The sequence below is a fragment of the Jaculus jaculus genome, chromosome 12 (genome assembly GCF_020740685.1).
Source record: "Jaculus jaculus isolate mJacJac1 chromosome 12, mJacJac1.mat.Y.cur, whole genome shotgun sequence".
NCBI classification, from domain to species: Eukaryota; Metazoa; Chordata; class Mammalia; order Rodentia; family Dipodidae; genus Jaculus; species Jaculus jaculus.
Window position 1 is genome coordinate 8,354,875 of NC_059113.1, and position 26,139 is coordinate 8,381,013.

A 26,139-nucleotide genomic window follows, 5' to 3' on the forward strand; every position below is an offset into this window, starting at 1 on the left:
AGTGGGCAGGGTAGTTTGGAAAGCCAATGAGAACACTTCTTCTGCAGACTTTGGAAGAAAGGAGATACCTGTCACTCTATTTCCTGGTTGCAAACCCTGATAGAGTGTGCGATAAGTGGAACTCTCTAACTGACTTTCAGTATACTTTTAAATTGGCATTTCCTCCTGCCTCAGGGGGAAAATCAGCAAACAAGGCTCCACATCAGCCCTGAATTTCAAGTTCTAAGACAGGAGAAAGCTTGCTGGCACATACTGGGAACCTACCTAACAAATACTTTGCAACACAGTGGTGAGTATAAGGGACGCTTGGCTCAAACTGGGTGAAAGTTGAATCCACATCCCACATTCTGTCAGTGAAAGTTTGAGTGACTCTTTTAGTTCATCTAAAACCTCTGTTTCCTGGTGGTAAGATGGGAACTGATAGTGGTGCTAACTTAGAATACTCGTTGATGGGATGAAGTAGGTATATTGACAGACAACTGTTATAATGTCATCTGGGGCCCTTATCACAGTGACGTCCCCATCTCTCCAAAGGTTACAGCTCATCCTGCAAGGAATAGGCTGCCAACTGCTTATGCTCTGTTCAAAGCAGCTGTTCAGAAATGCCACCGGGGTCCTGGACGTCCTGCGTGGTTCAGCTGCCTATCTGCCGCGTCTAGGGAGACTCCTGGGGGAGGTTTTCAGCACTGTGAATGATGCTCACTGCAGAGGACCTCCAGGCGCTCTCAAGGACCAAAACCAACTCTCACTTTCAGGGAGACTGTGGCATCACCCCAGAACACAGAGTCCATGATTTCACAAAAGCCAGGGGCCCTCTGAGGCAAAGATCCCATGAGCTAGGGGGCTAGTGGACTCTTTGGGAACTTTTCTCCAGGCTCTGGCAGGATGTCCACCGCAGTAAGCTTGCTGGCTGTCCTCTGAAACTGGTCCTTCCTTTCTCTATCACCTCCTTTCACTGCTTCACATTCACAAGTGACTGTAGCCTGTTCTCAATTCTCCAAAGCCCGAGTGCCTTTATGCACATGCTTCCTTCTTTACCTGCGGTGGAGAGCTGTAGGACCAATAGGTTTCATGTGAGTCATGTTTACATTCTTTTAAATACTTCTTAATCTCTTTAGTCAGGGAATGTGCTGTCTAAGTCTTTTCTAGCTCTAACCTTCCCTGTTTCTTGGCTCCTAGATTCTGCATACTATATGCTCTGCAGTGCTTTAACCTGTCACATAAAGTACCCATTGGGCTGAAAGACTTTGGTTCTTAAGATTAATAATAAAAGGAATTCACCAATCAGAAGCAAGAAACTAACCTCTAACCAAGCACTGCCCACGTCAGTCAAACATCTTTCCTTTTCCTTGTCTGTAAAGGTTTCCTGAATGTTTCCTCAGACCACAGTCCCACTGCTTCGTTCAACCACTTGCGGGTCTGACACGCCCTGACTCCAGGATTGTTGTCTGCTCCCACACGCGGTTCAGAATTTGAGTGTCTTGAGGTTTATCTTTTAATAGTTCCAATGCCACGAATACTGGATCAGGTCTTCCTAGTGTTGATCGTTCTCCATCTTCAGGTTTAATGTTTAACTGCTAAGTACTATTTGCATGTCAGAGGCTTGGCCAGTACCATAATGCTCATCTCTTCACTGCTGTTTGTTCTGTAACAAGACATGGGGGTCACAGTAGCCCCCTCCTTGGCGGCCTGATTTCTCACTTTCCTTTTGAACCTATTTCTTCACTGGCTGATGATGATTACCCATCGGGCTGAAAGACTTTGGTTCTTAAGATTAATAATAAAAGGAAACCAGAGAATTGGATTATTAGGACAGCTTAGAGGTTTGCCATGCCTCAAGTTCTGTTACATTTGAGATTGTCATGGCATGTGGGTCCCTGCTTGATTCCATAAAATCTTAGAATAAGGGCTGGAGAGATGGCTTAGTGGTCAAATGCTTGCCTGTGAAGCCTAAGGACCCTGGTTCGAGGCTTGATTCCCCAGGACCCATGTTATCCAGATGCACAAGGGTGCACGTGTCTGGAGTTCGTTTGCAGTGGCTGGAGGCCTTGGCACATCCATTCTCTCTCTCTCTCTCTCTCTCTCTCTCTCTCTCTCTCTCTGTCACTCTCAAATAAATAAATAAATAATCTTTTTTACGCATGCTTTTTTTTTTGTTGTTCATTTGTTTTGTTTTTTAAGGTAGGGTTTCACTGTAGCCCAGGCTGACGTGGAATTCACTCAGTAGTCTTAGCGTGGCCTTGAATTCCTGGTGATTCTCCTACCTCTGCCTCCAGAGTGCTGGGATTAACAGTCGTGCACCACCATGCCTGACTTCTTTTTTTGAGACAAATGTGTGTTTCTCCTGACAAAGATTTCCTATCACGTTCTTTGATTTGCTTCTTCAGAAACCCTAAGTGGGTTTTCTTTACTGTCTCTCTCCTATCACTGTGCTCTTTTCTAACTTTGGAATTACTTTTCTTGAGGCTTTACTATGAAGTATCAAGCTTTGTTTCAAACTGAGCGGCTGTGGTTTGAATAAGTGTCCTCCATACATGTGTGTGTGAAATTCTTGGTTTCGAACCCACAGTACCATCGAGGGAGACAGTTCAGTGAACAAAGCACTTGGCTGCTTGAGCCTGAGTTCAGATTCCAGGTCCTGTGTAAGAAAGTAGGAAGCCATGGCTTCCGTTATCCCACCACACTGATGCTGGTGGGGGGTGGAGACAGGTTTATCTCCCAGAAGCTCAGGGACCAGCTGAACTAGTGACTACAACAGTGGACAGCCACAAGAATGAGAGACCCTACCTCAAATGAAGTCAAAGGTGGGGACCCGAACCCAGAAATTGTCCTCTGACCTCTCTGTTCCTTCTGTGGCAGCGTGAGTCCACGCTCTCACACAGAGCACACTTCCTTCACACACTTGCACGGAAAGGAACGCAGAGGCTCATGGGAAGTCCAGACACTGGGACCTTTTCTCCTCACTTTCCTACTGCCAGGAAGCGAGCCGCTTGCCCCCCACGCGTCCACGCGCCATGACATACCAGCTCATGATAGGTGGAAAATAAGCAAGCCAAGTAACCAAGGTGTGAAACTTGAAATTATTAGAACAAGTAAAAATGCTGTTTTCATTTTGTTTTGTTTTGTTGGTTTTTTTGAGGTAGGGTCTCACTCTAGTCCAGCCTGACCTGGAGTTCACTGTGTAGTCTCAGGGTGGCCTCGAACTCTCCTACCACTCCCTACCTAGTGCTGGGATTAAAGGTGTGCACCACCACTCCCAGCTAAAATGCTTGTTGATTATCTCAGGCAAGTTCCCTTCCTTCCTTCCATTTTTTTCCCTTTTCCTTCCTCCTCTGTCCTTCCTTCCTTCCCTCCTTCCTTCTTCCCTTCCTTTCTCTCTCTCTCCTTCCTTCCTTCCTTCCTTCCTTCCTTCCTTCCTTCCTTCCTCTCTCTCTCTCTCTCTCTCTCTCTCTCCCTCTCTCTCTCTCTCTCTCTCTCTCTCTCTCTTTCTTTCTTTCTTATTTTCACACTTACTGAAACCTAACTAACTGAATATTGTTACCAAAACATGGAGGCAATTTCTGTGCCTATAACAGTGTGTTCTAGATGCCTTTAGGTTTGCTTCACAGGAAGCTAGGGCAAGTGTGGCGGGCATGATAGAGAATGCCCGGCATGCTACAAGCAGATCTGATCACTGTGGTTTCAAGAGAATCGAATACTAATAGAAATATGGACAGTCATGTGTTCATGAGGTCTCAAATAGGAATAAGGAATGTACTGCCAATGGGACTAGAAGTTACCTATTGTCAAATAATCCAGTTTCCTTTTGTCAAAACCTTGAGATTTCGTGGTAGGATGAATTTGAAAGTGACAGACAAGTTATCAGATGGAAGAAAGTGTCAGGCACCACCATGTTCAGGAAGATATTGTGGGTTGGTTTCAGCTAGATTTTTATAGTAAGAAAGGAGCAAAGAGAAACAGAGCTGGAAGCTTTGTAAAACTTGTAATTTTGCCAGAAAAGGAGATGTATAAAGTTTTAAAAGAGCATGTATAAAGTTTCATGTATAAGAAGACATGATTCTTAGTTCTCATAAAAAGAAGAAAAGCACTTTTTACTGGGACAAGATACTTTGAAGGATCTCAGAAAATAGCAAGAGCTTGCAAATACAACTTTATAGATGTTTATATGCAAATTTGCTCCCACAGATTTCCAAGATAGGCTTCTTATTTATTTATTTACTTATTTTTCGGAGGTAGGGTTTCACTGTAGCACAGGTTGACCAGGAATAATTCACTATGTAGTCTCAAGGTGGCCTTGAACTCAATGAGATCCTCCTACCCCGGTTTCCCGAGTGCTGGGATTAAAGGTGTGTGCCACCATGCTGGCTTAGGGTGGCGTTTTGAGAAGACAGAAATTCTTCCCTTCTGGGACAACCTTGGATTACCTTTGGGTTTGTTGCAACTGGCAACTCTCAGAGGCTTTTAAAATGGGCTCAGTTACAGCTCATGTCAGCATCAGACCTTAGTGTCTCCCTGGTGATGCTGTTTTTACATGTAGACAAGTTATGAAAGGCATCAGGAATCAAAGCTTACATTCAGACTCCAGATGAAATCTTGGGAGGCTGGGCAGTGATGTGTGGAAGAGTGGAGTTCCTGTGCACAGAAACTGGAAAGGATGCATAGATACGCTACGCTGAAGGAGAGACCCCAGGAAGTTAGAGAGGCTGAGAACGCGGAGCTCCTCCCAGGGAAAACACCAATAGAGTCATCCCAGGATATGGCCATGCGGGCCACAGCCAGCGAGACTGCAGGAGCCGGGCTGCTCAGACCCTGAGGAGGGCACACCTCGCCATGGTGTGCCCAGGATTGCTAGATGTGGGGGATTAGTGTAACAGAAGTTGCCATTCCATAATTCTACTGCAGCCGTATGCTACTTGAAATTAGCGTGACTTTGCAACACGGCCTGCGGTAAGGTTCGACGCTGGTTTTCAGCTCCTTGTCCAGCACTGTGACTTCTGAAAGACTCATCCTTACGTGACTCATGCACTGACTGGTAGAGTCAGCTGTCCCCGGAGAAGGCGAAAGCAGGGCTGGAGAGATGGCTTAGCGGTTAAGTGCTTGCCTGTGAAGCCTAAGGACCCCGGTTCGAGGCTCGGTTCTCCAGGACCCACATTAGCCAGATGCATAAAGGGGCACATGTGTCTGGAGTTCGTTTGCAGTGGCTGGAAGGCCTGACATGCCCATCCTCACTCTCTCTCTCTCTCTCTCTCTCTCTCTCTGTTTCTTTCTCTCTCTGTCACTCTCAAATACATAAATAAATAAACAATAGCAAAAAAACTTAAAAAAAAAAAGAAGGCAAAAGCATTGCGGTAGACTCCTAGTCAATAGCATTTCTTAAGTTTATCAAAAACCCTGGGACACGTGATAGCGTTCACATATCAAAGTGTGGGTCAGTGGCTTGCTAATACTGCTCTATAATTAAGAAAATAACGTTTACTTGGAACGAAACTCTGTTTATCTAAAGGATTCCAGGACAGAACCCAGGAGATGAAGGTCATTTGTAATCATAGAAATGAATTAACTAAAGAGTAAAGAAAATTCCTGTTGAATTACAGAAGTGGCCAGATAAGACCCGGCATGTAGCCTTTCTCTTCATCACCTTACCATCTTCGTCCTCCTAAAAGGAAAAAAAAAAAAAACAAAAAACCTTGCATATACCCAAAAACTATGAAATGACCATGACAGGAAGGGCCTGGCCATTTTCTGGTCAAGTTAGCCTGTTGTAATAAGATCTTATTTCTTTCCCACCAAGTCTCACCTTTGAATATTTTAGGTAATGTGGACAGCAGAACTGAACTTTAGTGGTAAGACACTTAGTGAGTCAGTCAGAAAGAAGGCTGATGCCCATGGCCAGCCAACCCTGTAGTTGGGTTGGAATGCCCAAAATTTTCTGGCAGCTTCCAAGACTCTGTCTCTGGGGTTCTTTTTCTCCTCTCCACAGTACACGCTGTCTATGAACATGGTGTTGGTAGAAGGAAAGCATACTTCAGAGTCAATGGTCTCAATTAGCATATTCGTCAGTGTTCCATTGATGAAATACCTTAGAAAATAAAATTAAAGAAGGAAATCTTTATTTTCATTCCTAATTTCAGAGATTTTAGTTCATAGCTTCTTGACTTCATTGTCTCTGGACCTGTGATAGAGTGAGATGTCACGGGGGAGCAAAGCTGCTCACCTCAGTGAGGGTGAGGAAGCAAAGACACTATTCACATTTATAACAAAGTCCTTTGTCCAAAGCCCATTAAACATTGAGTCCATACATGGATTAACCCATGAAGCTGTCAGACCCTTTGGATCCAATCACCTCCCAAAAATCCTACCTCAACACTGTGGCAATGGAGGTCTAAACCTTGAAAACACATGGGCTTTGGGGAGACATTTGTAATCGATTCAAACCATAACAAGGGAGAGTGTACATTAGGAATTCTCTATCTCCACTCTTAGGAGTTTGCCGCTTGAACTGTGTTCCAATAATTTGCAGTTCTACTTAGTAGAGAAGCTTATTTCCTAGCCTTGCCTTCAAGGGGGTGGAATCTTGTATGCCTATTAAAAGAGTGTTGTTTGTTTAGTCTGGCTTTTTATTTCTCTATATAAATGTTTTTTAAAATATTTTATTTATTTATTTATTTATTTTAAGGAAGAGAGAAAGAGAGAATGGGTGTGCCAAGGCCTTCCACCATTGCAAATGAACTCTAGATGCATGCATGTCCCTGTGCATCTGGCTTACATGAGTCCTGGGGAATCGAACTGGGGTCCTTAGGCTTCACAGGCAAATGCCTTAACTACTAAGCCATTGCCCCAGCCAGATGTTTTCATTTGTGAATGTACTGCTGTGTCTACCACTGTACCACCTGAGCATCTTCTGTGCTACCTATTGGCTGACTAGGCAGTGTGGGTTGTGGGCCCAGAACTAAAAATAAATCAGTATTCTATTGTATAGTGCATGGCTTATGTATGCATTCAATTCTGGCAAAAGATGGTCACTTTATGGGACTTTGAATGAATATACTAGTTTACAATTTTATTTCTCTCTCAGAGTTTATATAAATGAGGCACAATTCTTTATGTGTAAGTTTTTATGTCCCTTAATAACAAGGATTCTAATAAAAAACAATAAGACCAGACTGGTGGTTGGGAGGGGAAGAAAAGCTGTTACTCTACTCTGAGGCAGTAAAAGTCAGAGGAAAATGAGGATGAAGAAACTGGTCTTCCAAGTGCCTTTTAAATCTTTCATCAGGTGATGTGGGACTGTGACATCCCCAGGCCCTGTGGACAGTGGACAAGGAACACCAGAACCACATGTCCTCCGTAATATGAAAGGGAAGAAAAGATGGTCTCCCCCATTTAAGACCTTGCAGAGCATGCAGTGTGGCCAAGAAGCATCCCGTTTAAGGGCAGGGCAGTGTCTTCTAACCCAATATCCACCTGAATATGTAAGCCAAGATGAGGAGCATGCAGAATTTTACTGGACTTATCCATTCTCAACTCAGATCAGTTAAATCAGAAACCCTCCAACCTCCTAGAGAGGGACAATCCACATACTGAAAAACAAAACAAAAAAAAAAAGACTGATTGATTTGTGTCCATTTTTTCCACCCATATGCCCACTGGCTCTGGTAAATATTCTACTGATGGTAGGTAAAAGATTACTGTCCGAGGAAGCCAATGAGGAGGTAGAACACCCCCACCAAAGAAACTCAACGGGAAGCCTTAATCCCACATGAGCTGTTCCAGGCATGGAACCCAATTAAAACTGAATGATGAGACCGTGGTTCCATTGTATTATTAATAAGTGTTGCATTTTGGAAAGATTAAAGCATTACAAAAATAATTAAAATTTGTCCATCTTAAAGAAAACAAATGAGGACCCCCTGGCCTTCTTAGAACTCGTCAAGCACGTTGAGAATGCACATGCCAGTCAAGTATTTCCAGAGACTCTGGCGATGGCTGGCATGACTGTTCTAAGGAAAAGCCTCCCCCCCCCCCACCACACACACACACATTCATTAAAATCTGTAAAAGTTGGAGGGGTTAATGGGAATAGAGCCATCCTAGCTGGTGGATATAGCCTCTGGGGTATTCAATGCCTGGGAGACAATAAGGGCGACACAACGCACAATATTCATGGGTATAGTAGGACAGAAGATGGAGGGCAGTGTAAAAAATGCCTTAGGATGTTGTGGGGAAAGTGAACGCCTACGAGGGAACCAATGCGCAGATCACAAGGAAGAGGGACTTTGGGAGCAAGAAGCAAATTTGAAAGAAAAAAAAATTGAGAGAGAGAAAAACCAAGACACAGAGAGAGAATAAGAGAATCCATAGACAGATTGTGTGGCAGGCTAGTGATTCAGATGATCGATGAGGAAGTGCAGGGGTCCCCCTTTTATTTTGGAGCCAGTTCAGTTGACAATTGGACACCAAGTGATGGGCATACAGCAGTCATCTTCTTGTCCCTGGGACAAAACAACCGATGAGAAACAGCTTCTGAGACAAAGGGTTTATTTAAGCTTACAGATTTTTCCAGGGGAAGCTTCATCCTGGTTGGAAAAGCATTGATAGGCCTGAGCAGGAAGCCTGGGTCACATCTCCACGTCAGTGGGAAGGAAGTAGTCAACATACTGGGTTTGAGTTTGGCTGCATCACCCCAAAACCCACCCTCGGCAACACACCTCCTCAAGCGAGGCTCTGCCTCCTAAAGGCCCCATAGCTCTTCCAAATTTCCGCCAGCTGAAGACCAAGAATTCACAACACACAAAGCTATGGGGACATTTTACGTTCAAACTACCACGCTAGGAGACACAGTAGTTGCATACTCTGTTCTCAATAGTAAGGTGACTCAAAAGAGTCAAAAGATAGGGTCCATTGTAGGAGTAATTGGAGAAATCTAACAGAAATTTTCCCTCTCAGTTATAGAGTGTCAAATATGAAGCTTATGACACAGGTTTCTTTGTACGCCAGAAGGCCCAGTCCCATTCTTGGAAATGCCATAGGGTGCAAACTGAACACTCAAGTAATTTTATTTTGAAATCAGCAACAGCCCATTGGCAGGTCCCAGCAGAACAAGCCTTAAGGTTACAAGTGCTGTTCACCCAAACTGAGGAGGCAGAAAAGAAGCTGCTTCCCCCTGAGGTCTCTGAGAAAGTATGACCATATGGCATATTTAAAAAAAAAAATAATCTGAGCCAAGCACTAAATGCACAACTGGTACATTCTGAATTAAGAGAAGAAGCCATTGTACTACTGAAAAATCCATTTTTCTCTCAAGGAAGAAGCTTTAAAAGGAATACAACTTGTGCTCTAGAAACTTCTCAAGTATGAACTAAGTTGACCCTGAAGGTTGTTTTATAATATCCCAGTTTTGCTGACGTAAAAGCTTTATACAGGTGGCTGTATATTTGTTTATGGCTTGAAAACTATTAATAACATTGTGCAAGATGTTCATCTTACGGTGAAAATCCCTATGCCTTACCAAATGTCACACCTGGAGACAATGGATCTTTTTCAGTGCTGGGTTTCTTTTGCATCCAACATGAGACCAAAGCTCAGTTATACTTTAATTTTGAAAGTCAGGAGTTGGAAATGAAGGCCCCCTCACAATATTTTTTGGGATCACAGGAAAGAAAATATCCTCTGAATGACATTTGGTGCACCAACAATCTTTGAGATTATCATCACAGTGAGAAATTGGCCATCTTCCTGATCAAGCTAGCTTATCTTAATAAAATGTGATTTCCTTCTATCAGCTATAAACTCCAACTGGCATTGAGTCATGCGGTAGGCAGAGCTGAACTTTGATAACAGTAAGACAACAGTGGAGTGATACTGCTTTCATTTCCTGCTTCAGTATCTGCAAGTACAACTTGATCCCTAAAGAAGATCACGTGTTCCCACTGCATTCTGGTCTTGTGTGTTTGGAACATATCTTGGCAGCAATCAAGGATACTGACCTGGCAAATCTCTGATGCATTGCTTCTCAACACTCTCCTCATGAATTCTAGAACCCCAGGCTTAGAGTCCGTCATGGGGTTACAGGCTCCCACACTTACCCTTTGCATGAACTTCCCTGTGCAACTCAGATGATCACTTTACTATTTTCCCACTACAACTTAAAATACACAAGACGCCATTTTTGTTTTCAAGAAAAGTCATGCTATAGTATTTTGATGATATGTTTTCTATCATTTCTACAGTTTGCACCAAGAAGTACGAAACAGCTTAAGACTTCTGAATTAAATCAATCAACATTAAACTTAACCAAAACAGGTATGAAGTGCCCAAGAGTTTTCATTTGACTTTCTGTGTGTGCTCATCTGACATCCTTGAAGTCTTCTCTTATGTTGATGGCCAAGCTCAAAGGAAGTGGTCTGTTGCTGCAGGGAGATGCTGCAAGTTGGCATGCAATGCCCACAGATTTCCTGAAAAATAATTTTAAGTGTTTTCTACTTTTCACCTTGAATCCTAGCCTGAATATTATTCAATTAAAATGTGCTTAGTCATTGATTACCCAAGGATGATTTAAACATATAGTATATTACTACTATCAAGGCCCATAATAAAAGCTGACTTCATTTTAATTGATCTGCACTTATCAAATTGTACATCAAAATCTTAATCAAGTCAATAGGAAAAGGCAGCAGAGGAAGAAGGAAGAAGAGGAAGAAGGAGGTAGGAAGGACAGATATGAGAAGGGAGAGAGGAAAGAGGAGAGGAGAGAAAGAAAAATAGAGAGAGAAATGCAAAGTTTAGCATTTCAAAAGAAACATAATCTCTTAATAGAAAGTATGATGGTTATGCCATAATCACATAACAGAGCATGGCTAGGCTACCCTTTACCATTTGGTTTGGCATTCCCCTTTCTTCCATACATACTCACTGCAGATTCTGGTCTAAGGACTCAGGAGAGTCTGAGCATAATTGTTTGCAGTTGGTCCTGCCTATTTATCATTCATAGAAGCTAATGAAGACATCTAATATTCATCTCAGTCCAAAGTCAAAATACTAGCATGAACCATAAAAATGTCTACTGTGATCTCAACTCAATATACTGTTCTCACTCAGAATTCCCCAGTTGCTCTGGTTTCCTGGGTGTTTCCCAAACAATCTAGGCAGATACTACAGTCTTTTGACTTTCTGTTCCTCATGCTAGGAATGGCAGGTATGGTGGTATGCTCCTGTAATCATACCACTAGGGAGGCCAAGATAGGTGGATCCCTGGGACTCTCTGGCCATCTAGTCTAGCCTAACTTGTCAGCTCCAAGCCATTGAGAGATCCTGTCTCAAAGGAAGTGCATGACATACCTGAGAATTAACACCTTCAAAATTGTCCAGTGGCCTCCACACACGTTAGGTCCCAATGCTTGCAAGGTGAGCCTTTTATTGATAAACTATCCACACTCTAGTCACACAAGTGAGGCTTTCTCCAGCTACCTTACTTGACATCAAAATGTTCCTTGTGCATTTTTTATTCCCTGTCCTTGTTTTAATTATCACAAGAGCACTTAACAACAATCTAGCAGATTGCATTTTTTTTCATTTACCTAGTTCATTAACCATATTATCTTAATGCTCAGTATACTATAAGATTTTTTTTAAAATATTTTATTTGTTTATTTATTTATTTGACAGAGAAAGGGAGAGGGAGAGAGAGAGAGAGAGAAAGTGAGAGAGAGAGAGAGAGAGAGAGAGAAAATGGGCATGCCAGGGCCTCCAGCCACTGCAAACAAACTCCAGACACATGCACCTCCTTGTGCATCTGGCTAATGTGGGTCCTGGGGAATTGAACCTGGGTCCTTTGGCTTTGCAGACAAATGCCTTGACCAGTAAGCCATCACTCCAGACCCAGTATAAGATTTTTGAGGGCTATCAAGTACTACATCAATAGCAACTATTTTATAGTTATTAAATGAACCACTTGCTGAATGAATGAAATAAATGATCAATTTTTACAAACTTTTGAGTGAAGAGCTTTGTGTCAAGTTCATCTAGTGGGGCAACACAGTGGGTACTTTAACATGAACACTGTGCCCTCTTAATTTTGATTCTATGAATAACAGTTTCAAAAACTATCATGGTGGAATACAATTGTAATATTTTTCATTCATCAGCAAGAAAACCATATCTAAGCTGTTTATCATTTGGTTTTATCATTTGACCCCAAATCTCTGCATTTCTGACACTTGAAACATGGAAGAAAGGACAAGACTCTTCCGGGGACATTGGGAATACTTAGCTTATGTCTGTATGTGAAAAGCAATTCATACAAGACAACCAAAATGATCACGAATATAAATATTTTCAGGCGTTGTTCATATATATGTTAAAAATACATTCAGGCTGTATTTAGCCCATTCCAGGATTCCTGGGAGCAAATAATGTAATGGTTTTGGGGTTTTTTTGTAAGTTTATTTATTTATTAGAGAGAAAAAGAGAGATTGAGAGAGAAAGAGAGAGAGCGGGTGGGGGGGGGAAGATAATGGGCAAGCCAGGACCATCAGCCACTGCAAAGGAACACCAGATACATGAGCCACCATGTGCATCTGGCTTACATGGTTACTGGAATCAAAACTGGGTCCTTAAGCTTCCCAGGAAAGTGCCTAAATCACTAAGCCATCTCTCCAGCCCTTGTTTTGTTTTCCTAGGATCAGGGGACCATGGACATCGAAGCCTATTTTGAAAGAATTGGCTACAAGAACTCTAAGAACAAGTTGGACTTGGAAACATTAACGGACATTCTTCAGCACCAGATCCGAGCCATTCCCTTTGAGAACCTTAACATGCACTGTGGTGAATCCATGGAGTTAGACTTAGAGGCTGTTTTTGACCAGGTTGTGAGGAGGAAGCGGGGTGGGTGGTGTCTCCAGGTTAACCATCTTCTATACTGGGCTCTGACCACAATGGGTTTTGAGGCCACAATGCTGGGTGGTCATTTCTACATCTCTCCAGTTAAAAAGTACAGTAGCGAAATGATTCATCTTCTGGTTCAGGTGACCCTTGGTGACAGGAACTACATTGTCGATGCTTCATGTGGATTCTCCCACCAGATGTGGGAGCCCATGGAATTAGTCTCTGGGCAGAATCAGCCACAGGTGCCTTCTGTATTCCACCTGACAGAAAAGAATGGAACCTGGTATCTGGACCAGGTCAGAAGAGAGCACTATGTGCCCAACCCAGAATTTGCTAATTCTAGCTTCCTTCCAAAGGAGAAATACGAAAACATCTACTTGTTTACTCTTCAACCTCGAACAATTAAAGATTTTGAGTCTGTGAATACATACCTTCAGACATCTCCAACATCTGTGTTTGTAAACACATCAATTTGTTCCTTGCAGACCAAGGATGGGGTTCACTGCTTAGTGGGCTCTATGTTCATTTCTAAGAGATTCAATTATAAGGACAACACTGATCTTGTGGAGTTCAAGGATCTGAATGAGGAAGAAATGGAAAAAGTTCTGAAAACTGCATTTGGTATTTTTTTAGAGAGAAAGTTTGTTCCCAAACAAGGTGACCAATCCTTTACTGTTTAAGATGAGAAACAAAACTGCTCTTCACTATGATTATAAGTATCTAGACTTTTCATTGTAAAAATTCACTGCAAATATGTTTCTAATAGAATAGCAAGTTCTGATGTAATCATACCTAGTTCAACAGTGATCAGCTGGTTGTCTATTGTACCCTTTATCTACATTTTATAAGGAAATCTTAGGTATAATTCTATTTAATCTGTAAAAAATTATAAATGTATGCCTTTAAAAATGTAACCACAATCCTTTTCAAAATTAATCATAAAAATATCTTAGTGATTAGGTGATTATCTTAGAAATCATACTAAATCATGATAAAAGAGCTTTTAGCATTATTTTATTTTTGAAAAAACAACATTTATACTGGCAGTTAACTAAACATAATGAGAAAATTACTTCCATTATTTTCAAATAGAATATATTCAATGTCCTTTTTTTTTTTTTTTAACCAAACTCTGCCTTTACAATTTAGGACTGGAATTGAAAGAAAGAAACAGTGAATCATGACATTGGCTCCAAATAACCTCATAGACTGCAAGAAAAATCCTTAAGCCAACAGAAAGAACTATGAGACTACATGCTCACATAAGGATACAGCTAATAATTTCTTCCAGAGTTATTTTTGTAGACAGTATTTTTATTTATATCATTTTTCTTAAGATTGGAACACTGATATTTATAATGAAATGATTCATACCTACTGTAATAATCATTACGAGCTATAAAGTACATATCACCTGGAAAACTCGTCATCTATGAAATATATTAAAATGTTAATGGCTAATGAGATGTGAATCAGAGTTTTTTGTTTGGAGTTGTTAGGATATGATTGAAGCTCGTGTCTTCTATAAGACCAGTCTTCCTTTCCCCCTACTTCTCACCTTCCAATTATGTCCTTTTACTTCTTTGTGCGCTTTACCTTTAAAAATGTGTTTTCTCAGGCTGGAGAGATGGCTTAGCGGTTAAACGCTTGCCTGTGAAGCCTAAGGACCCCGGTTCGAGGCTCAGTTCCCCAGGTCCCATGTTAGCCAGATGCACAAGGGGGTGCACGTGTCTGGAGTTCGTTTGCAGTGGCTGGAAGCCCTGGCGTGCCCATTCTCTCTCTCTATCTGTCTTTCTCTCTGTGTCTGCCGCTCTCAAATAAATAAATAAATAATGAACAAAAAATATTTTTAAAAAATGTGTTTTCTTGGCTGGAGAGATGGCTTACCCTGCAAAGCCAACAACCCAGGTTTGACTCCCCAGGACCCACATAAGCCAGATGCACAAGGTGGCTCATGCATCTGGAATTTGTTTGCAGTGTCTGTAGACCCTGGCATGCTTATTTTCTCTCCATCTCTCTCTCTCTCTCCCTCTCTCAAATCAGTAAATAAAAATTTCAAACTGTGTTTTCTTGTTATTTATTTATGTGTGCGTGTGTGCATATGTGGGTGTGCCAGGGCCTCTTGCCTTTGCAAACAAATAGATGCTTACAGTACTGTTTGTGTCTTAGCTTATGTGGGCAGCTTGAGAGTTTAATCCAGGCTGACTGTTTTTTCTAACAAGTGTCTTTAATAGCTGAGCCATCTTCCCAGCCCTCAAAATATGTGAATAACCCTAAGAATTACTAGGTAAGCTTATGGATATGAGTTATCATGATAAAATGAGCTTAACACTTGAATATTCAACATAAGACCGAAAGGCCACAAAATCGAGCTAAGAGCAGTGGGCAAGGGCGAAGGATTGGCGTCTAGTGTTTGAGTACTTATCCAGCATGCATGGGCTCCTGGGTTTGATTTCTCGGACCACCATACACATACAAAAAGGATTACTAGATAAATAAATAATGATAAATATTTCTAGGTCCTTCTATCTTTCAGACTTCACTCCTGCCTATACTACTGTTCACATTGCCATCTGCATACTGCATGTTTGATGAAATATTGATAATGGGTGCCAAGGACCTAAGTGTACAGCCTGAGCATTAGAATCCGAATCTTTACTGATCCACACTCCATGTTTTGTAATTGTGGATTCCAGTATCAGGAATTTTAGTTTATCTTGAATATTCCAAGTGACCTGTCTTCAACTAGTAATGTTCATACTCAAGAACAAAATCCGGGCTAGAATATCAGAAGGGAGTATATTATACCCCCCCTCTCCACGGGTGCTTTATTTTGTTTCAGAAAGGCCTGTAACCCAGGCTGACTTGGAACTCCCTAATAGCTAGGGGCGGAGCTTGAACTCCTGACCCTCCTACCTCCAAGTCCCAACTGCTAGGATTGTGGGTGGATGTTGCCACATAGATATTTTCGCAGCACTATAAACAGACAAGAAGTACTGGTGACAGCGACTGTTCCTGAGACAGGTGCGCGAGAGATCAAGCCTCAGGAAGAAGAAAGGATCAGAGACGCACAGGCAGCTTCGACCCAAGAAAGGTTGCCTTACTAGCAGGTAGCCTGCGCACAAGGGAAGTCTAATCACGTCCAAGGGAGCCAGGAGCAGCCCTGTGCTAACCCTGGCTGAGCAAACAGGAGACGGAGATGTGTCCCCTACAACTCCACTCTCTGCTGAGTGGCTGGGCGGAGGACGGAAAGTTGCAGGTCTACTCTGCTTGCCAGGCACAGGCCTCCAGGAAGCCGAGAGGTAGGAGAGTCCCGGATTGTGAGGCATGAGGGATGGACTAGAGCAGCCGGTTCCGAGGGGATAGCACACGGCAAAGACTGTTTAAGGTGTGACGGGGAGGGAAACGCATAGGAAGGGAGCAAGTCATAGAGCAATGTCATTCATGAAGATTAACAGCGGCAGAAAGACAGGCATTTGACACCTGTCATGCTCACAGCATGTGGATGACACGCATCACACACACACACACACACACACACACACACACACACACCTTGCCTTTGGGTAAAGAGGTAAAAAGGGGGTAAGGATGAGAGAAGAGAGAGAGGACAGAAGCATTGGTGAAAAGAGTGTGTCACGAACTGGGGGTGTGAGTAAAATATCACAACCTCTTTTTCCTCCCTAAAGTACTGCATCTTATTTGTCTGGATCTCCTTCAAACTCTGTCCTTCCCAGATGCCTGGCTGCACGCTCCCAGAGGCCAGAACCTATGTGGGAATGCGTCCCTCTCCCCGCCACACAGACATCACCACCTAACATGATTCTTACCACATCTTCAATGGTAAGAACTTGAGCGAGAGATGCCCAGGGTTAAGTGGTGCCTGCACTACATTTCCCAGCGATGCCCGGGGCGAGTCTGGTCGGCCGGGGGCAGGGCCCTGCGGACAGCCAATGATGCGCCGGCTCGGCACAGCTCCCAGCGCGGCTGCCTTCCCCGTGGCTGGGTCCCTAAGGAAAGGGTAAGTGGAACTTTTCGCGGCTGACTTTGGACTTGGGGTTTCATTCTGTTTCAAAAAAAAAAAAAAAAAAAAGGAAGGTCAGGAGACAGGATTCTACCACAAGCCTGGATTTCTAAGTTCTAAGGCTATTAAGAAAGTTTGCGTGGCACTTAGCACTTGGAAAACAATGCTGTAAACCTGAACCCTGACACCACCGAGAGCTTGAAGGAGTCATTCAGCTTCTCTCAAATCCTTGACTTAACAGTAACATAGGAGCTAATAACGGTGCCTACTTAAAAGACTTGTAGCTCTGTCCTCCCCTGGATTTCCATCTTGGATACTTTCAACAATGGTGCCAAATAATAATAATAGCAATAATTGTGATGTCTCCAAAACTTACTAAACTTGGTGAAAATTTCATTATGCTTGAAGAGGGACTGGTGAGTTGTCACATACACACACACACACACACACACACACACACACACGCACCGATGCACACAAAAATCACATTTTATATTTGCAGTGCTTCTATTTATAATGAAAGTACATAGGAATGTAAAAAAAAAAAACTATATTAACTATTCTTAATAAATGTGCTCAGAGCAGGGCAACTCACCTGAACACACACTACAGAGTTCCTTAACAGTGAGATGTCTGTCTAGGCAAAGAGCCCCGTGAGCCTGGGTGCCCGTAGACTCTCTGAGGCTCTAGGCTCTGCCGTGGTCCCCAGGCAGGCCGCCACTCACAGAACCTCCTTGAACTCCTTTCTGATAAACCATGCTATCTTTTACCTAAGCCTGCCTGTTTACAGCCTCAAAATAGCTGACTCCACCCTGTCCCTCCAAAGAAACTTCACTTTCTCCCACTTCCTGCCAGAGACTGGCTTTGTTTGGGTTTCACCATCTTCCCCTGCAGCCACTATTTCCCCTTTACAGATTCTTTTCCTAGACTCGCAGAGAGCCTCATATCTTTGGAGGCTTTTCCTGGAAGACACAGCTGCCATCCAGGTTTTCTGTCACCTAAGGTTTCTAGCTAATGCTCTTTGCATATCGCCAGTCCAGCAAGTCAAGTCCTTTCCCATCTAGATAGTCAAAGGGCTGGGTATAATGATACACTTTGATGTTCCGCAGTTCATGAAGCAGAAATGAAAATAATAATAATAAACAAAACAAAGGATAGAAGACAAACTAAACTTCCAGAGGTAGAAGCAATTCATTAGGCTTTCTTATTAATTCTTCTGTTCAAATTGCCAGAAATCCATGTGGTAGGTACAGTAACCCTGCTCTGTCCTGCTTCTCATCTGAGGGAGTGAGAGATCACAGCATTCTCCCTGTGGATTGATCTGCTCTGTTGTTTTTCTTATAAAATAATTATTTATTTGCAAGAGAGAGAGAGAGAGAGAGAGAGAGAGAAAACACACATGCATACAGGCCTGTTGCCACTGCAAATGAACTCTAGACCATACACCACCTTGCACATCTGGCTTTTGATGGGTACTGGGGAACTGAACCCTGGGCAGGTGGGCTTTGCAAGCACCTGTAACCACTAAGCCATCTCCCCAGCTCATATTTCTTCTGTGTTGGGCTCTTGCTTATAACTTCATTTAGGGCACAAATAAGGGTTTGTTTTGCTAAAATGCTTGAAAGTCCCTGTTGGAAACAAGAGATGCAAAGGTCCTAAGGACTGGGAGTTTAGCAAGAGCTCAGCATACCAACTGTGCTTCTGGACTATATCCAACGCGGGGATCTGTGATTGACATGCCATGCTGCTGAATTGCAGGTCACATCAGTTGATCCAACTACCACATATTGCTCACTTGACAAAGTAAATAGTCTTGTGATCTGAATAAAACAGCAAGACTTTCATGTGTGTGGTAGTTTATTTGTGCGTGATTGTTCAAATGTACCGCTTCACAGACTTGATTTTCTTTCTTTCTTTCTTTCTTTCTTTCTTTCTTTCTTTCTTTCTTCCCTTCCCTTCCCTTTCTTCCTTCCTTCCCTCCTTTCTTTCTTTTTAAATTCAACTTCCAACTTTAGGCCCTAGCACGCAGATTTCTGCTACCAGGGACATGTGAGTCCTGATCTATTTTCTTAAACTTATTTATTTTTATTATTTTACATAGGGAATATTCCATTTCCTTCGAGGGTTTTTTTTTTTTCTCTCTTTCCCTGTTTTGTTTCACCTACCTTTCATTTCCATAATTTTTATCAATTTAGTATTAGTTCACTATTATTGTTTGCATATGAACTGTTGGCTCGCATGCTGAAAACTCGGTCCCCAGCTGGTGGCTTACAAATTATTTGTGTCACCAGTGTGTTAACCCATTGGTGAGTTCATAGTTGTGTGGGTTATTAGGAGAGGGCCTATGGAGGAAGCAGCTCACTGGGGGTGTGCTAATGACAGGTGTATCTTCCTCTCACCCCTTCTCTGTTTCTTTTCCTTTCTTTCTTTCTTGGCCAGTATCAGGTGATTGTCTGCTGTCCCAGGGCCCCCTGCCCCCATAGCATCTCTGTTTCCGTTGAGGCCCATAGTAATGGAGACATCCAATCAGGGACAGAAACCTTAGAGCAACAGTGAGTCATAATAAACCTCTAAGTTGATTTTCTTACTGTGTGTTGATTTTCTTTTTTTGTCATGGCAACAAAACAATAACCATCATGTTATCAAATTTTGCTAACTATGGGGTTGTATGACTCTAGTACTTTGGGTCCCCAACGTAAGCAGTAAAAGGAAACTAGCAACATGACTGCTCAGGAGTTGCTAAGTAACCTCTAAGTCTAAGGACTTTCCACATTAATGAATAATACAACATAGTCTTTTCTCTGTCTGGGAAATTCTTATGAACGTTTTCTCTAGCCACAGCCCTACCGGAGCACCAGACTGCTTGGGGCCTGGTGGTGCCTAACTCAGGAACTATTGTGTGTACACCCATCTATCCAAACGTTGAACATCCCTAGGCTTTTTTGTTTGTTTGTTTTTTGAGGTAGGGTCTCACTCTGACCCAGGCTGACCTGGAATTAACTATGTAGTCTCAGGGTGGCCTTGAACTCACTGTAGTCCTCCTACCTCTGCCTCCCGAGTGCTGGGATTAAAGGCGTGCGCCACCACGCCCGGCTCATCCCTGTGCTTTTGATGGTTCAGTGTTGGTAGTACTGGATCAGGTCTTCCTAATTCGGATCATTGTTCAATATTTGGATTTAATTTTTTCCTTATGGCTATTTTATAAGACAAGGCAGCTTGTTCAGTAACTGTAGTGTCCATCCTTTTCCTATTCTGCATTCTGTGTTAGCAGGAGCCAGGGCTTGTAGAAGCCCGCCTTGTTCTCTCTGTACCTATCAGTTTCCCTTTGGACTTGCATCCTCATTGGCCAATGAAGGGTGAGTGCTTCATCGGAATAGCTTACAGCAGCTGCATTTCTCAAATTCTTGCATGTTGGAGGTTGTACGTGTTCTGTTTTCTGATTCAATGAAATGCTAGCAAGAATGATATGTTCAAGGATAGCATGTACCTTCAATCCTTTATAGACATAGTTACATCATTTCACCTTTCTCTATTTCTGTGGAATATTCTGTTGTCGGGTTGATATTTTCTTCCTTAGTGGCATTCTTTTTTTTTTTCTCTACCAGGTGCTTGAATAGTTCTCTTTCATTTCAGATTTCAGTAATTTGACAAGAATATATTTGAATGTTGTGAATGCACAATCAAGTTTTCCTATAATATTGTCTTTCTTGTTTTTAGATGTGATTTCTGCTTCATTTTTGGAACATGATTTGATATGTATATATGTAAATTTTGTATTTTCCTCTTCAGAAGCATTAAGTCCATTGACATTGATGACTTTGCATGTGTATTACGTCTGTCAGCTTTTAGCTGCCTTTGGCACGGCTGTGTCTTGTCATGATCTTTACTCTAAATGTCAAACTGTTACTGTGAATAAGGAACTATGATGTATCTGTATCCGTCATGTTCTCATTGCTAAGACAAAATACCTGACCAGAACCAGCTTAAGGAGGAAAAGAGCTTATTAGCTTATTATTCACGCTTCTGGTTCTGACGGCAGAGTCCCTCATGGTAGGAAAGCACTGCAGGAACCTGTTGTGATGTCATCACACCAGCAGAGAGAAGACAGCGAGCAGGGGCAGAGTGTAACCCTCAAGACTCACCTCCAGCAACACACTTCCTTCAATAAAGTTCCACCTCCTAAAGGCTCTACACCCTTCCGTAATAGCACCAGATTAAGAATTCAAATGCATGATTTTATGGGAGGCATTTTTACATTCAAAGTACTATAGTATCCATAGAGAACTGCGTATCATCTATTGTGCATTATCTCCATGTCCTTACTTAGCTTCTAACTTGAAATCTGTCTTCACATAAATGACATTGATTCATCTTATTTGTTGCTTAGCTCCATTTTACTCATCTTATATTGTCAAGTTCCTGGAAAGAACTTTTTTTTTTTTTCTATTGGATCTGTTAGGCATGCATGTTATATCTTGTCCCTAATACCAACCTCCTAACGACTTGTCATTTGTTTTCACAATATGTGAATTTATATGTAGTGCTTTCTCTACCATTAATGTTTTCTTCCCTGAACCTATTTCTGGCTGGTGGAAATGTCCAGCAGGGGTTGTACTTGGGCTCTATATTTTCAGAAACGAAGGGAATTGAATATGATAGTAGACTCTTAGATGACATGTTTTCTATATATATATATGTTATTTATCTTTCTGGTGACACCAACAGTAAGGTCATTATTTTATTTGCCTTCTCTTAAACTCCCCATTTCAGTTGTTATCTAAAGGAAGACCAGCTGTTGCCCCTGCATATAGCACTACCTATGGTTAGGTATGCATTTAGGGAGAAATATAAGGGCATGGCACAGGGTTAACCCTTCCTTGCTGTTCCCATGCTAGTGAGTCACTTGGTTGACTGCTTCTGGGTCTCTTGCTTGTGAGAACTTTCAAGTACTGCCAGAGCTCCCAGGCTTGGAGCCCGTGTCCTATTTTTATCCTTTCTATAAACTTCCCTATTCAACCAAGGTGCTCACTTTTCTATGCGACCCCATTCTCTGTGATATTCAGGGATAGTTTATGGTCCAGACAACTACACTTTTGTTTTTGAGAGAAGTCACATTAGGAAAACTTTTAAGCTCTCTTTCATTTTTAGAGTTTGTACTTGGAAAAATAAATATTCTAAGTTTATGATCATACTTTCAACTCAGACAGGTAAAAAGAACCTTTCTCGGAGTTCTCAGTGGGGTATTTAAGGGGATTCACTCCACTACCTTTAAGTCTTCTATTATATTGATAATCAGGCCACAAAGAAGGGCTCTGTCCCTTCACTGAGATGCTGTGAACCAGCATGCAATACTGAGTGTTTTCACTCCGCTTTTTCCTGAACAACTACTTTTTAGCAATTCACCTTGAACCCCAGCTTTAGTAATACAAAATTAAAATAAGTTTAGTCACAGAATACTGATGTATGATTTGGTCACAACATATTGCTACAATTGAGGCCCCTCACAAAACTGACTAAATGGTAATTAACTGCAATTATCAAGTTCAAACTCATTTGCTTATCATTTAAAAAAAAAAAGGCAAAAAAGATATAGGGATGGCCGGGGTAAGGAGGCAAGGAATGAGAGATAGTTAAACACAGAGGAGGCTGGACAAACACATGAAGATCAACTGCAGACATTAAATGAAACAAAAGGGATGTTGGTATAAGCAATGGCCAGACATATGTAAACTATCTCATCATTTTGAATTAGCATTCTACTCCCTTTCTTATATATTGGGTAAAAATGCTTGGTAAGGAGCCAATCAGGGGTTGGAGTGGCCAAACTAAATTCATTTATTTTCTCTGGGTCTGTGAGAAGCTTAGTGCTTGCCTAAATGTTATGAGAAGATATTAATAGAGTTAGATGGGAAGAAACACAATGACTACCAAAGGGGAGTTTTGATGGCGAGCTGAGCATGTTCCTGGAGCTCATCCTCTGGACCTATCAAGGCCTTGTGGTGCTATCTCTAATTACTGAGGAGACCTTGAACTTCTCCCTGCTCCCTCACCATCATCTCTCATCCCCTTAGTTTCCCCAAGGCACTTACCACAGGCTCACAGTTTACATGTTGCATTCAGTTGCTCGATTTGTTCTGTGTCATTCTAACCCTCGTTGAAATGTAAGGCGTAGAAGGAAGAGTGTACTGTGTGTGTAGGGGTGTGTGTGCGCGTGCACACCGAGTAGCCAGACTTCATGGAGAATATGACGATGATGCACAAGTGCCCAGAGGGCCATCTCCTGCGCCCTGTGTGCCTCTGAACTTGAATGGCTACAGTCCTTTCAGTCTAGGATGGGGCCTGGCTTACCTACTGAATGCTTCCATTTGGTACATGTTTGACAGTTGACCTCAAAGATAGGTAGGTTGTCACAAACCTGTCACCAAGCCACCATAATATCTTGCACAGCAACCTGCCACAGGATCACAAGAGATGACTATAAAACCACTTTGGGCCACTTGACAATAGAAGGAAGTCAATTACACCACCATCTAAGCCAAGGTGAGCTCAGTCTACCTTGTGTGAGATAATGGTTTTCCAGAAATTTCCAGAAGGTTCCGGTGGGTCACATAGACTTGGTCTGTTTATACATCTTGGGTCAGAGGATAAAGCATGTGCTGAGTTTAAGATAAGTGTGTATATGACTTTCTCCATGAAAAAATGTCTAAGTGGGATTTTTTTTTCAACTATTAGGAATATAGGGAAAAGAGTCAAATCTTTATTTAACTTGTGATATAGGTTCACAAGCAAATTTAAAATAATGTTAAGAGGTTAGAAATCTTGCTTTCTTTCTATTGATATCTTTGTCACTACCATGTCCCTTTGGGTTCTAATACAAAAATTTACAAACACCTCAAAAAAGAGATATTATATCAGTATGTTATATCTACAACCCAGTAAACTATTTTTTGAAGAAGTTAATTCGTGAGGGAATAAATATATGTCTGCAAATGCAGATTTTTGTATATGGTTTAGCTAAAGAAGATCACCTGCTGTGATGACCATGAATTATATTGCATAAGTCAGAAGCCAATTTTAATGGGAACTAATTAGAACCTCATTTTTATTTATCCCTCTTTGGCTCCTTACTTAATATCTATATTTAGTATATAAATACTAAGAGAACAGAACATCCTACACCGAACTTACTTATTTCTTGGCTCACCATTTGGTATGAATTTCAATTTTATAATGCCTAAAAAAATGAAGGAAAAGAGAAAAAAAGTGACCTTTTTGCAGTCATTGAGACTAAATAGTACTTGTCAAACTATTATGGACATGTGACTGTAAATCATTTCATACAATGGCAGCAAAACAACTATTATAGATATGTGTAAGCATTCTTTGTGTTTATGTTTGGAAAATGCACTTTACTATAACTTAGCTCACTCCAGAATATCCACAGGCAAAACAGTTGTACTTGTTTTTATTTTGTTTTCCTAGGATCAGGGGACCATGGACATCGAAGCCTATTTTGAAAGAATTGGCTATAAGAACTCTAAGAACAAGTTGGACTTGGAAACATTAACGGACATTCTTCAGCACCAGATCCGAGCCATTCCCTTTGAGAACCTTAACATCCACTCTGGTGAATCCATGGAGTTAGACTTACAGGCCATTTTTGACCAAGTTGTGAGGAGGAAGCGGGGTGGGTGGTGTCTCCAGGTTAATTATCTTCTATACTGGGCTCTGACCACAATGGGTTTTGAGGCCACAATGTTAGGAGGCTATGTCTTTAATACTCCAGCTAATAAATATAGCAATGGTATGATTCACCTTTTAGTACAGGTGACCATCAGTGGCAAGAGCTACATTGTTGATGCTGGGTTTGGACGCTCCTACCAGATGTGGGAACCTCTGGAATTGATCTCTGGTAAGGATCATCCTCAGGTGCCTGCCACCTTCCGCCTGACGGAAGAGAATGGAACCTGGTACCTGGACCAAATCAGAAGAGAGCAGCACATTCCAAACCAAGAGTTTATCAACTCTGATCTCCTTGAGAAGAACAGATTCCGAAAAATCTACTCCTTTACGCTCGATGCTCGGACGATTGAAGATTTTGAGGCTATGAATATATTCCTTCAGACATCTCCAGCTTCTGTGTTTACAAGTAAATCATTTTGTTCCTTGCAGACCCAAGAAGGGGTCCACTGTTTAGTGGGCTCTACTCTCACCTATAGAAGATTCAGTTATAAGGACAATGTAGATCTGGTAGAGTTCAAGACATTGAATGAGGAAGAAATAGAAGAAGTGCTGAAAACCATATTTGGTATTTCTTTGGACAGAAAACTTGTACCCAAACATGGTGATCGGTTTTTTACTATTTAGAGTAAGCCACAATGGTCTTCTGCATCACTGCATATACTAAAACTTTTTGTGATGAAATTTTCAAATATATACAAAGTACAAATAATCAAATGAGTCTTTGTGTCTTCATTACTCATCTTGCCAGTGACCAACTATTTATTATAGCTTCTGTACTCCTACATTTCATTGAAGAAAATCCTAGTCATATTTCATTTCCCCCACAAAAAAATGTCAACACTTTTTAATGACTTTTTAATGAAACATAGCCACAGACCTTTCAAAAATTAGTCATTCAAAGACGTGGCATAATGATACTATGGTTTTAATAGCAAAATACTGATTAGTGAGAATAATCCAATATTGGTGGTTATTGTTGAAATCCTATAGAATTTATAATAGCATTTCAGTATAGAGAATAATGACATAATTATTTCCATTAAATTTAATGAGCTTATAGCTGAAATCTAATTTTTACAAAATACCACCACCTATATAAATTTGGATTGTATACAACAAAGAAGATGCACAATACGGGCTGCAGATAACCTCATGGTCCTCAAAATAAGATGGAAACCGCCCCACTGTAGCAGTGATTGACAGTAAGAATCACACCACTAATATTTTTTCCAGGATCGCTTTTATAGCTGTTGTTCTTTATATACCATTTTTCTTATGGGTATCCTGATATTTTGAATTCTCAGCTTCCAGATTTAAATAATGTACTTCTAAAAGTAGTTGTTGTAAATGATGAAATATGTATCACAGGAATGCTTATTTTCTAAGAAGTGTATTCATTCTTTCCAGGCCAATTTAATGTGAATTCGTTTTTTGTACGACGGTGTTAAAGTGTGATGGTGTTAATGTTCTATAAAGGCATTTCCTCCCAT

At 41.5% G+C, this 26,139-nt stretch overlaps 2 protein-coding genes across 4 annotated transcripts; both read left to right on the forward strand.

Annotated features, from left to right (window-relative positions):
- The first annotated feature begins 104 nt into the window (after positions 1 to 104).
- On the forward strand, positions 105 to 13,771 carry LOC101616183 (arylamine N-acetyltransferase 1-like). 3 transcript variants are annotated; one of them, XM_045131840.1, is made up of 3 exons: positions 105 to 289; positions 10,230 to 10,302; positions 12,658 to 13,771. In XM_045131840.1, the coding sequence occupies exon 3, from the start codon at positions 12,690 to 12,692 to the stop codon at positions 13,560 to 13,562; it is 873 nt and encodes a 290-aa protein (XP_044987775.1). In that variant the 5' UTR covers positions 105 to 289; positions 10,230 to 10,302; positions 12,658 to 12,689; the 3' UTR covers positions 13,563 to 13,771. The 3 variants fall into 3 exon arrangements, with proteins under 3 accessions (XP_044987775.1, XP_044987774.1, XP_004669755.2); XM_045131839.1 differs by having other exon boundaries at positions 12,678 to 13,771; XM_004669698.2 differs by lacking the exon at positions 10,230 to 10,302 and having other exon boundaries at positions 12,678 to 13,771.
- Positions 13,772 to 16,856: 3,085 nt separating this feature from the next.
- On the forward strand, positions 16,857 to 25,358 carry LOC101615892 (arylamine N-acetyltransferase 2). Its single transcript, XM_004669697.3, has 2 exons — positions 16,857 to 16,903; positions 24,389 to 25,358. The coding sequence occupies exon 2, from the start codon at positions 24,401 to 24,403 to the stop codon at positions 25,271 to 25,273; it is 873 nt and encodes a 290-aa protein (XP_004669754.2). The 5' UTR covers positions 16,857 to 16,903; positions 24,389 to 24,400; the 3' UTR covers positions 25,274 to 25,358.
- The last annotated feature ends 781 nt before the right edge of the window (positions 25,359 to 26,139 follow it).